The sequence below is a fragment of the Orbicella franksi genome, chromosome 12 (assembly GCF_964199315.1).
Source record: "Orbicella franksi chromosome 12, jaOrbFran1.1, whole genome shotgun sequence".
In the NCBI taxonomy this organism is placed as follows: Eukaryota; Metazoa; Cnidaria; class Anthozoa; order Scleractinia; family Merulinidae; genus Orbicella; species Orbicella franksi.
Window position 1 is genome coordinate 5,731,198 of NC_138156.1, and position 13,218 is coordinate 5,744,415.

The 13,218-nt window shown below is 43.4% G+C and overlaps 1 protein-coding gene across 1 annotated transcript in view; it reads left to right on the forward strand.

Moving 5' to 3' along the window:
* Positions 1–13,218, forward strand: part of LOC145463807 (uncharacterized) — a 114,657-nt gene that overhangs the window by 20,073 nt on the left and 81,366 nt on the right. The window contains 14 exon segments of the mRNA XM_081447603.1: positions 458–502; positions 989–1,582; positions 1,967–1,984; positions 2,176–2,838; positions 3,267–3,323; positions 6,467–7,015; positions 7,617–8,285; positions 8,400–8,429; positions 8,711–8,942; positions 9,697–10,025; positions 10,525–10,545; positions 10,959–11,596; positions 12,280–12,457; positions 12,566–13,201. Of these exon segments, the coding sequence (XP_081303729.1) occupies positions 458–502; positions 989–1,582; positions 1,967–1,984; positions 2,176–2,838; positions 3,267–3,323; positions 6,467–7,015; positions 7,617–8,285; positions 8,400–8,429; positions 8,711–8,942; positions 9,697–10,025; positions 10,525–10,545; positions 10,959–11,596; positions 12,280–12,457; positions 12,566–13,201 (4,659 nt within the window).

The following is a 13,218-nucleotide window of genomic DNA, read 5'->3' on the forward strand; positions in this document are numbered from 1 at the left end:
ACAAACTTAATCACATTAGCTAACCTAATGTTGCCACTGCAACGATTTTTCAAAGATAGTGCAGAAGCTATCCCGATTAGACGGCCTGGTGACCAGCTAGAAGACAACACACTGTAAAAGTCCCTTATTGATTTGGATCGAAGGCTAATATTGATTAAAGTGTCTTATTAACACAGAGAAGTCAGCCAAATGTGTTTGGTTGGGTTTATGTTTTGAAAATGGCTATTTATAGGTTTTTGTTTAATACTGACGTGCAAGTATAGTAGATATACTGCATAGTTAAGTCTATTACATGGACTTAGATTTCTGTACCAAATTGAGAGTTACAATTTTGGACAGGATTTACAATGCTATGAAAGATTTTCCGGAGGGCCCATGATGGCAGAATGGGATGGAAAGGTGATCGTTTAGCTATAAGGCAGCTTAACCTAATCTTATTTCCTCCGTCTATTTTCAGTACCTACGCCAAGACCAACGCAAAAGCCAACTACCGCTCGACCAGGTTTGTCATTAGTGGATCAAAGAGTCTTTCTTCCTTATTTCACAACGTGGTTGACTACTTTGGCCGCTATTATATTATAAAATATCTATTATAAAATATGCTCAGGTGAAAATTACCGCAGGTCCTGGTTATACCAAACACTCTAATTAAACGTCATTTCCTTAATTACTTGCAATAGTCTATTTTACAGTTGTGTGCTCAGTTACCTGACCCATGAAGCAAGCGAGGCTGGAGGTGACCTTGCTTTGATACAAACCTCTCTGCTTTTCTCATCTGAATGCAAACTAGTTAGCGTAAGAATAATTTGATTTACACTTCGAAAGCAATGAGGTGTGTATCAAAACAAGGTCACCTCGATATAGCCTCGCTGCTATTCAAAGGCTGGGTCATTGAGCAGACAACTGTAAAATGGTCTCTCTTTAGTTTGTGTTATGTCCGTCCCTCACTAACTTATATTTTCATTTATTTTTCTGTCTTTCTCTTTAGTTTGTGCGATATCCGTAGATCTGGGATTTCTCATTGATGGCTCGTCCAGTATCGAGCGTTATGGCAGAGGAAACTTTGCGCGCCTGCTCAACTTCGTCAAGTCTCTCGTGAGTTTCTTTCCAATATCTCGCCAAGAAACACATGTCGGTGTCGTCCTGTACACGCGCCGGTCTATACCCATCTTCAACTTCAACCGGTACTATACTAGAGCCCTCATCTTGAGAGCTATTGACAACTTGAGGTATCCTCGCGGTGGTACCTACATCGGCAAGGCACTGTCATTTGCCCGACGCTATCTTTACAGAGGAAGACCTGCATCTGGTAGGAAACGGGTGCTTGTTGTGCTCACTGATGGCGTTTCCCAGGACAGTGTAAGCTCGCCGGCGCGCCGTCTCCGAGCTTCAGGCTGCGAGATCTTCGTGTTAGGAATTGGACGAGGATACAGGAAATCACAGCTGAGGCAGATAGCCACTGATAACAGTCATGTGTTTACGGTCTCCTTCCGATCCCTTGGAAAAGTGATACAAAATATTAAAACCAAAGCCTGCCAGAAGCCTCTGCCTACGCCAAGTAAGGGTCCGATATTGCATTCATTTTCCCTCTAAGCAACGTTAGCTAATTTATCGTAGGAAGGTCTTTTTTGTGAACATCTTTCTGACTCTGTTATATAGAACGCGTTTTTTATTACATCGGCATATCAATACTAATCACATTGTCTTATGTGATTCGCTCAAATATTTAAGCAGTTTTTGTCACTGTTGTGTTACTTGCGTAACACGTACAACCTTACATTCAGTTTCTCAGCGTGTGGCCATACCACATCCCCTTCCTCTCAGACCAGCTTGATTTTCGTTTAGACGCAAGAAATGGGACGACATTAAAGAGTAAAAACTAATGAAAACATGTGTTGTGCGGGGGGTATCGCACTTTACCTAGTCTGGTGTTTATCAAACATTTTTCCTGTCTTTGTTTTTTCAGTACCAACAACACCAAGGGGTAAGTTTATCTCTTAGTAAAATACGTGGCAAGTTATGTTTTGACAGTGCAACTGTAAAAGTTTAGTTGATATCCTTTTGATGTCAATGGCTCTATTTGTATGTCTCAAGTTATGAAAGTCGACTTACCTGCCAGTTAGCTATTTTCTTTTAAACCTTTTTAAATGTACGGATTGAATCATTAACGTTTTGTTTGCTTGTTGTTCTTTTTTCATTCAGTGCGTCTACCAAGTACCCTGGCTGTCTATCCCTTTGATCGTCGGAGACAAGGACGAGACATCAGTCGGAGTAGAAACCCGAGCGCACGAATTGTAGGCGTGAAATACGGACAGGGCCCTGATGGCCGTACAGACGGCTCCACCGTATTCTTCGGAAGACGCACCAGCTACGTTGAAATTTCTAACACTGGAAGACTGGACGCGAGGTATTCAATTACTATCTTGATCTGGGTGTACCACGATGGGAATCGGGGTCCGATTGTCAATTATAATCCGAATGGATTTGGTGTTCATCTGTGGATGACGGGCAGGCGGCAATTATTCGTTCGCTTTATGCACCGCAATGGGCGAAGGACTCCGCCTTTACGGAGCAACCGGTTTAAATACCGTGCTTGGAATTACGTCGGTGCCACTTATGACGAGCGATCTGGTGTCGCGACGCTGTGGGTAAACTCGCATCCGGTAGCGAGGCGTAGACTAGGGAGAGTACGTCTCTCCACCAACTATCCTATTCGACTTGGTGCTATCAGAAGAAGTCGAAGCTATTTCCGGGGAAAGCTCTTCTGTTTGCAGCTTTATAGCGTACCCTTGACCAAGAAACAGATCTTTGAGGCAAAGAAAAAGTGCTTCCTGCCAGGTAAGTTTGCGAGATTCTTCATTCAGTACAACCGAGCTAAGTCCGTAGTTAGTTGTACAAAAGACCACGACTGGAGAGCGTTAATTTTGCATGCCGTTGTGAAGTTCATCGTTCGGCGTGATCCTTCAAGCTGTAAATCCTCCTTTTTGCTTAGTTTATTAAAATTTGGGCTTTCCTATGAGTATTAGCGATAGCCCACAAACGATTAAAGTACTTCAACTATTTAGCTAGGGCCTTGGTTTTGCACATCGAAAACTTTAGAGAAAAGCCATCGAGCATCATATGTACTTGTCCCGTTCTAACCAAATCACTGGTCGGTCTGAACAAAAATGTACATATGGCAACGAATAACTTATCAGTGATAATGTATATGAAATATCATACGCAAAAATTCCCATTATATCACACCTTTTTGTTTTTATTTCAAGTACCTACACCAACGAGACCGCCTATCCGTACCGTACCGTCCACTCCGCCTCCAAGAAGTAAGTGTAAATCAGTTGTTGCAGTTCATTCCTCGTTTATGTTGCCAGCACCACTGAACCGTCTGTGTTAGTAAGGTAGCTGCTTTAGATGGAGCCAGAGTAGCCCAGCTGAAAGTCCGAAATGTTGCAATATGTGTGTTTGTGTCGGTCTGTCGGTCTGTCTATCTGTCTGTCTGTCTGCCTGCCTGCCTTCTACAAGTGGAACCTTGATTTAACGAAGTCGCTAGGGATCGGCCAAATTTGTTCGTTAAATCGAGTGTTCGTTATATCGAAAACCTCGATATAACGAATTTGAGGGAAACGACCAAAATGTTCGTTATATCGAAGTCGTAGTTAATCCTTGATTTGCAACACAGGTGACTTCTGTCACGCAATTCAATGCAATTTTCGTCACCCAGAAGTGCCGCGTTTTGAGATGCAATTCATTAAGCGTGGGGGCTTTCAGTATCAATTATTTTCACTTTTGAGGAGATGCGCAGCTTTTGTTTACAAAGAACGACACTTTCAGAGCAGCGATTTAAAAATGTTGCGACATAGAGGTTATACAGAAAATTGTCTATGTAAACAAGGAAACGGGCTTTATGTTGCACTACCCAACATTTCCGGAATTCAAAGAAGATAGAGCAAAAGGTATGGGTCGCACTTGGGAAATCTTTGCGAGAATTTGTTTACTTTGCGGTGGAAATCTCTCATCGCGGGCCTTTGCCTAGTGCGACCTTAAGTTTTCCGCTTTGGCAAAAACTTTGCGAAGCGGCAAAACAACAAAGACGCCGTAGTGCTTGGGAATCACAGCGGTTACTGTCAACGCTTGTCAGCGTAACATGAAAAACGATACGGGCGGGAAGTTCAGTTCTAGAGGGTTGCCTTACTAGACGGTGTCCCAGGATGTTAAAATGCCGTTGAATGAATTTCTTGTAACTCGAAGCTGCTGACGAAAAAAATCTTCCGGTATTGTTACGTCATAGTAGTGAAGATCAAACCACGACTCTACCAATATGGTGATCGAGCTATTCTTCGTCGACGTCGATTTCTTCCTTTGATCATGGCCGCTGTTGAAACCGTCAAACATTCGTCTGCCCATCGTTCATACATCAAGTGAAAGACAACAAACTGCTGTAGGTTAAGCTGAACAAACAGAAGGAGAACCACCGCAATAGCTATGAGCACTCCTTTAATCAACCTCCCCTTGCTTCTCTTAAAATAAGGACAACAACAACTTTGTGTGGCTGAAAATGGGGAAGTGGGTGACAGAGTGCTCAGTTAATATTTTAGCCCCATGAACCCCTGGAGTGTCAAAAAAACAAAACCTACAGCCCAAGGAGATGTAGACAGTGGATGGAGAGAAGGAAGTAAGCCTTCACTCAGGGCCACTGTAAACATTCCTGGGTAGAGAGGAGGGAGTGGGCCTCCTCTCTGACTGGAGGGAGTGGGCCTCCACTAACCTAACTCGAGGGAGTAAAATTGGAGGGAGTTTGCCTCCGAAAATCGAGTCTATGGGGGCAAGAGTGTGACGAGAGGAGCACTTCATCCCCATTCCCGTGTTTATTTGACCAACCTTAACAGAACTTGCAAAGAACGGTAACAATATAAAAAAGTATAAATTGTGAATTATGATCTCAAGTATGTATTACTGGACTGGCAGACTGTTCTAATCGACATAAGCAAACCTAAGCGAGGTACTTAGTTTCTATAGTTCGTTCAGATAAGTAACATACTTAAGTGTCTCTGAGAATCGTGAAGATCCTTCAATAGATTGACATGTCTAAACCACCTCAAATGTGGTATGTAATTGCTCTAAAAGTTATAAATGTTCGTTTTGGTAATTTTAATTTAAGTGTACACAAAGAAACCTCAAAAGAGGTACTTATTCTAAGAGTCCCACTGCTTATCTTAACAATTAACGCATCTATTAAATACTACTAAAAGTGGTGCTTGAACCCTCAAGATTTACATGTTATGCCAGGAGTTTTTATTAATCGTGTACATTACAACTTAGGTGTCAAACTGATGTCGCCCTACAATTTAAGTTGTATTACAAAATATCCTAGATGATTGGAAAAGCCCTTAGGCAAACTATATTACTACGGAGACCTATGAGGGGGCAAGTGCTTTGGGTGGGTGGGAGGGAATAGAAAATATTCTGGACAAAATGTCGCACTGTAGTCTATTTCGTGTGAGAGCAAAAGACACTGGCGAAATTTAGCAAGCACGTATCAAGATGCTAAAGTTCACTCTGATTGGCTGGTTTTCAGGATTCTCACGTGAGGCCATCCAAGGTCGATGAACGGATGATTAGCAAAGCACATAGCTCAAAATAGAAACAAGAGTTGTTGATTAACTGAAATTTATTTCATATGGTCAATAAATTGTGATTCAATGGGAAGCATGCTTGTTTCGGTTTAGATCGCGATCAATATCAGTCTTTCGAAAGCACGTAGGTAAAGAACGTGGTATCTAGTATCTGGTTCCTGAAAATTATCTCCCACTAGTGCGACCCTCCGTTTTCTGTCTAAAAGTTTTCCTTTCCGGTTGCGGTTTCTAATTTTTGTGGTTTTTTAGCCGGCAAAGATGAAAACTTTTCCCAAGTGCGACCCATACCTTTAATTGATGTCGAAATACTATAGTGCCAATGTCTATGACATATAATAAGCCGTTGACTGAAAGGTTGCTGTCTCTTTACCATAAGGATTACAAGGATTTGTTGACTGTTGATGTGTTCAGCGTTTATCTTCTGTCGCAAGTTGACATTGTAATTCGTTATGTCGAGGTAGATTTTGCGTTTGGGCTTCCGGATTATGTTCGTTATATCGAAGAATTCGTTATATCGAGGTTCTATTCCATACAATTTACTGTAACTTTGGCCGGGACATTTAATATCGTTCGTTATATCGAGGACTTCGTTAAATAGAGGTTCGTTAAATCGAGGTTCCACTGTAGTAGCTGCTATATATATGTCTCTTTTTCTGTTGTTCTGTCTCTCTATCGAGACTGTCTGTCTGCTGCTCGGTTCGTTGATTGGTCAGCCAGTCAGTGGCTCGGTCAGTAGGTCGGTCATTCTGCTGTATGTGCATGTCTGTCTGCCATTGTGCAGCCAGACACATATATTGTGGTAGATTTTTTTATTAATCTCACTTAACCACCAGTTTGCAGAGCCCGCATCGACCTTGGCTTCCTTATCGATGGATCTCGCCGAACCGGCACCGCCACTTTTCAACGCATTATCGAATACGTGAAAGAAACAGTCAGACGATTTAACGTCCAGGGTTCTCAAACAAGAATAGGTCTGACTCTATTCGCTTCCAGGCAACGACCGATCTTCGGTTTCCGTCGATCTCACAGTCGCGCGCAGGTCTACCAAGAGTTGAAGAGATTGAGACTTCTACGGGGAGGAACGAGGAGGACAGCTAGAGCCCTGATGTTTGTCAAGAGGTTCCTCTTTCGAGGTAAACCCACGTGTGGTCGTAGGAGAGTCCTCGTCCTAGTTACTACTGGTGTATCGCGTGATGACGTCGTGCGTCCAGCGAGGATCTTGCACGCCGCGGGAGTCGAAGTTTACACGGTAGGAGTTGGTCGTGTTAGTGTGAGGTATCTGAGGAAGATAGCTACAGATCGGTTCCACGTGTTCTCTGCCAATGTCGGTAGCTTGCTGACTATAGTCAGGACACTCAAGGACAAGATGTGCCATTCTCCAGGTAAGTCCGCTCAGAGCTTACTTTCAAATTCTCTTTACCTCCTCCGGTAATATGTTTATTATTCCCCGGAGAATTTAGGGCGCCATCAACATGTTTGTAGCGCCAAATTGGAATGCAGGTTTGTCATCAATTATTGCCTCTCGAATTTTGATTTTGCCTCTCGTATTTTTATCCAACTTTGGACAGTGTCAAATTGTAACTTAGATAATTCTTAGAAAATGTTATATCTCTGTAGCAGCTTGGTACGGGTCTTGTTTCCCTGCTAGAGATAATTACTCGAATTTCAAATACGATGGTATGGGAAAGGGCATTGTGGCTTACTGGGGTTCGCTGTTGCAGCCACGAGAAACAACGCTACTCTGATGAGAATTCTAATGCAATTTCAAAGAAAACAAGGCATTCATAATTCTGTTGTTTCGCGCACTTGAATTATCTACAATGTATCAGCGAATCAGGGCTAATGATGCTACCCGTTTTGACGGAATTGCGGATTCACACTAAACCCACTAATATTATAGTCCTCTGAAAGACTGAACCTAAAGTTGCTCGATCGACAGCAGTGAGCGTTTCATGTAAGTTCAATATTTTATTTTTATTCTAGTGATCATATCCAGAGGAGCTGTGGCCACCTACCCCTTCACAAGTGCAGTAAGAGGCGGAGACATCAGTCAATATAAGAACCCTCCGGCGCGACTTGTAGGGGTATCGTACATCCAAGGACCCGACGGACACCCGCAGGGGGCTTATTACTTCCCAGGGAGGACCCGAATAAGAGGAAGGACGAGAGTAAGCTATGCCATCATTCCTAACAATGGCTGCCTTGACACACGTTACTCGTTGACGATGATATTCTGGGTGTTCCCCGAATCTCCGGGACCTTTAATCCATTTCAACCCGAAGGGATGGGGGGTTCATTTATGGATAACTCGTCTGAATCAGCTCTACTTCCGGTTGATGCCCAGGAGAAGGACCGGCCGCCGGGTGAAGCCGCTGATTGGCCGCGGGCTTAAACCGAGGACTTGGAACTACGTCGCGGCGACTTATAACCACCGAACAGGTTTGGCGACCTTGTGGTGTAATGGCTACCCAATAGCGCAGCGAAATGTTGGTAGGTTCCCAAGTGGACTGGCGACCAATTATCCCATCATTATTGGTCGGAGACCGGGTTCTCGTCGCGTGTTTCGTGGACGACTCGCGTGCCTGCAGCTGTTCAACGTGGCGCTAACGCGGCCTCAGATTCTCGCTCTGCAGAAGAAATGCTTTCGTCCAAGTATGTATTGACCAATCAATAACAGATTTGAGTTGCCCTTGCCCTTGTCTGGTTTACATTTTTGCTGTTACTTCGTTTAATATTGATATTCCTGAACATTTTTTTTCTTTTTAGTTCCAACTCCCGCGCCAACTCCAAAACCAGGTACCTTACTTATACTGTTCAATATTTTATTTTTTTAGTTAATAATTCCGGCCTTTTTCGGATGGTAGGGAGTTTGTAGCGTGATTGTAGAAGTCTTGACAAAGTCTTTCAGTAGAAATTTCAGGTCATATCTTAACCTGTCTTCCAGTCTCATGTGAATCGATAATAAAAGGACAACATAACGCGCGAAGATATTTTACGTGGAGACTCCGTGAAGCGCTTACCACATCGTCGGAAACGCACGTGTGGTTGTCCTAACTCTTTATATTTGTTACCGTTAGTTTGCAGATCTCGTGTGGATCTTGTTATCCTTATTGATGGCTCTAGAAGTGTTGGACGAAGTAACTTCCGAAAAGTCATCGACTTCGTGAAGTCTTTTGTTAGTTTCTTCCCGCTCTCTGCACGAGAAACACGTGTAGGTGTGATGGTGTTCTCTTCTCGGTCTCGACTCGAATTTGGTTTGAACAGATATGGCTCACGAACTCAAGTTGTGAGAGCGATTAACCGCATCAGGTTTGTACAACAGAACAGTTAAGGTTCATAGAGTGCTAGTACAGTCCATGAACTCTCCCTTCGCCTCTCTATATAAGGTGAAACCAGACGCCTAGGTTCAGCCCATAGAGGGGTTTTCATTTGAGTGTGGAAAAGTAATTGGGTTTGTACTTACTATGTCACACGATTGGCTTAAAAACTCGCAGCAAATTTTCATCAATTCAGGAGTAAAACTGAAACCAATCGTGACTCGTTCGCACACGTTTTTCCGCGCTTCTTGTCATCTACATATACATGTAATTACTTCGAAACTTGATTGATACCGTCTGTGTCCTTGTGATTGGCTAGACGGATTACTTTGGTTTTTTGTTTTGGGACACTTAATTGAAAACCGCTATAGTGTCATGTGTGGGGAAGGGAGAGGTCAGGGACAAGACTAACAGACTGCTTGAACTATTTTTACTCTGTTCTCGTGCATTTTGTAGTTTCCCTTGTGCGAAGAAAACCTTCAACTATTTGCTTAAAACGACACTACTGTCAAAATGATCGAGCATTTGGTACAGTATTCTTTGCGACAAATTGAAGCAAGTTATCTAGTTATTATTTTGACAATGAGTTGATGTAAATGTCAAGATGCTGTATCGCATATTCAAGGAAAAGAAGTCTGTAGACAAAATCGTATATTTGAAAAGAATAGCTGTGTATGTCAAGCGCCTCCTTTCACAGCTGTGGTAACATAAGATATTTATAAACCGACTAATGTAAAAATTTCCAGATACAGACCACTTCGACGAGGCACTTACATTGGAAGAGCGTTAAGAAATGCTAGAAGGAGTCTGTTCCGTCGCCGGGTATTGCGTGGACGAAAACGCACCTTGCTCATCATAACGGACGGCAAGTCATCCGATGGTGTTTCAGGAGCGGCATCAAGCCTGAAAAAAGACGGTGTTGAGCTGTTTGCTTTGGGTATCGGCTCTCGTTACAGCAGGAGTCAGCTGATCAGGATTGCATCAAGCCCTCTCAATGTATTCACCGCTGGTTTTAGTCGGCTTGGTACAGTTGTTCGCGCTGTTAAAGAGAAAGTATGCCGACCTACACCTACACGTAAGTTTTTCTGAGCGTTCTGAATGTTTGGTCGCGAGGTACAGTACATGCACTGAATGACATTAGCGTTGGTCTATGTTAAAGTTTGCCATTACGATTAACGTCATGATGGTCTCTAGTCAAGCATTATAAAAACGTGTGTTACTACCATGTATGTGTTACTAATGATATTCTTGAATTGGACAGTTCAATAATCACTCTTGTTAGGCCTAAAATGACTTTAATTTCGTTACATTAGAAAACAGAAAAAGCTACATAAAAGACGTATGAAGAGATATCTGACAGCTGCGTCTCATTTTGCTCTCCTTCTATCGATTTGAGACCAAGGGAGAAACGATTATTCGTTGACCTCGCAAATAAGTGAGCCGATCCAGGTTTGAAGGGTACCTTTCCCAATACCTTGCCACTTTTACTTCGAGCTTCAACATACTTAGAGGATTTGGTTATTTAGACCCAGCTCAATCGCTTATAACTGACACGAGTTGATTTTCTTTTACAGCTACTGTTCCAACACCAACAAGTAAGTTCATTTTGGTGAATTGCAGCAGTATTCTTAAAAAAAACAAATTTCGAGGGCTCGAGAAATTGGGGTTCAACTGTTTATGCCCTTATGCTTCCTATCGATAGTCTGGTTTCTAGTTAGGTAATCCTGGAGAGGGTTGGGGAGAGGGTACTTCTCACATTTCGACTGTACAAGTTTGATGTGTCTGGACTTCGATGTCTAACTGGATTGGTGTACTCAGTTGCACAATTTCAGTGTCACATTGATGTCTAGTGATCAGCTGATGTAGATAAAAAGGAAACAATGTTGTTGAAATGGTTTGCTATGGTTTCAGGTTATTTCCAAACATCCACATTTGAATTTGCCTGAATTCTGGGTTTTTTCATCGTGACACAAAGCTGTATGTTAATGGCTTAATCTATTTTACGCAGGACCACCACGTGCTGTTGCATTGTACCCACTCAACAGCAGGACACAGGGACGTGACATTGGTCCAAGAAAGAACAAACCCGGTCGTCCTAGCCAGGTGAGTCTGGCTCCTGGACCTGACCGATTTCCCCGAGGTTCCTTCTACTTCACTGGTCGACGCGGTAGTTACGTCTATTTCCCCAACAACGGCGGCATCGACACCAGGAACTCCATCACCCTGCTGGCCTGGGTCTACCCTCTAGGAGGCGGGCCTATATTCCACTATAAGCCGCAAGGCTCCGGCGTAGGCCTGTGGGTTATCAGACGGAACATCTTGTACGTGAAGTTTGTCCGGCGCTCCGGCCGTGGCTCCTTCGTTCTAAGAGCTCGAGGTATTCGTCCAAGGCGGTGGAACTACGTCGCTGCAAGCTACGACTGTAAAACTGGGTTGGCTACCCTCTGGCGTGAGTCTACCCCCATTGCACAGAGGAACATCGGAAGAGGGCTGAGGCTTGCCACCAACTATCCTGCTGTCATGGGAAGCAGACCTGGTTCGACGACCCGTTTCCGTGGCCGAGTCGCTTGTATGCAGGTGTTTGATGTGGCTCTCAATGGACCGCAGATGCAGAAACGCAGGAATGTCTGTTTCAGACGTAAGCACTAATGACTAGTAATTACATAGACAGGTGTTATAATGTAAAGAAACTCAAGCTTCTTGAATGTTCTCCAATGTGTTAAGTGTATCATAGCTCTATAGCAACCAAGATCGGAAATGAGGAAGGAAAGACCTTTATTTGCGACGATGAAATTGATTTGGTCATCACAGTGATTTTTCTTTTTATGCGTGTTGCAGATAACAGACTACTGCGCCGTTTTCATTGCCTTTGTCTACGTCAGATCTTCACTTATCGTTTCGAAATTTTAACAGGGAATTGGCTTTTTAAGACCGAATGAAAAAAGATCTGGCTATAGTTTTGTAATTTGCCCACGTCATTTTATTGAACACGGCCTTGTTTCCACTCAGTGGTGGATGCGCACAGGAGCTATCGATGTAGATCGCGCGGATTCACTGGCTATATAATAATCATTTTTGGTTGAAATTGACTGTGAGGTTTAGAGTATTTAAGTCGAGGTTTGAGTTATCTTTCTGAAGCAATAATTCCGTCTCGTCGTAAAAGAGCTCAGTCAGTAATTTTGGCCGCGTACAAAATTACCTTTAATTGAAGGAAACCTGAAAATAGTAGTTTACTAAGAAAAACACCAAAGAGATTACAGTACATCATAAAGAAACAAGGATGGTTAAAGTGCATATGACATGAAAAATAATTTCTGCTTATTTGAAAGGCCTTTCAAAATTCAGAAGAACCGCGTTTTCGAAGTAGATTAGCACGGATTTCGAATGACGAGCTTGAAAGATTTAGGCTTAACTCTTCAAGATACGCTAACCGTGATGTAGCTCCTTTAACTATCATTGTATCGATTTCTCTTCTAGGTGGCCCTCCACCAACACCTCATCCACCTGGTAAGTATAATTATAATCGTCTTTATACGATTGTTTCTGGAAAGTGTTACTCTTGCATCAGGCCATGGTACTCTTTCTGATCTGCTCGCGTGATTTATCGTCTTTTAGAGTTACCACCTCTTGTGGCCATATACGCCCTCGATGACGAAACCAAAACCAAAGATCTCACAGGGAATAACCCACCGGGCACACCATCAAATGTCAGTCCGGCACCAGGCCCCGACGGACGTCCTCGTGGATCAACCCTCTTCATCGGATCGTCAAACAGTTACATCGAGTTCCCAAACAATGGCCAACTAGACACCAGGCGATCCATGACCATCTTGGCCTGGATCTATCACAACGGGAGATCTGGACCTATCTTCAACTACGACCGGCGCGGCTTTGGAGTTCATCTATGGATGGTTGGGCCCAGGGTGCTCTTTGTACGCTTTGTGAGACGCTCTCGCGGAAGAACCTCCTCAGTGGCGACCTACTCCAAGAAGCCGCGTTATCGCGCGTGGAATTACATCGGAGCCACATATGATTACAATACAGGCGTCGCGACGTTATGGCTCGACTCCAAGCCTGTAGCGAGGCAAAGTATTGGAAGATTTGACTTGGCTACCAATTATCCAGTCAGGATGGGTGCACGAATAGGCGATCGGAGGGCTTTCCGTGGGAAAATCTCCTGCCTTCAGGTTTATAGTATTGCTCTGAACCAGAAACAGATTCGAGCAGCAAGGAAGCGGTGTTTCAAAAAACGTAAGTCAAACGTTTGT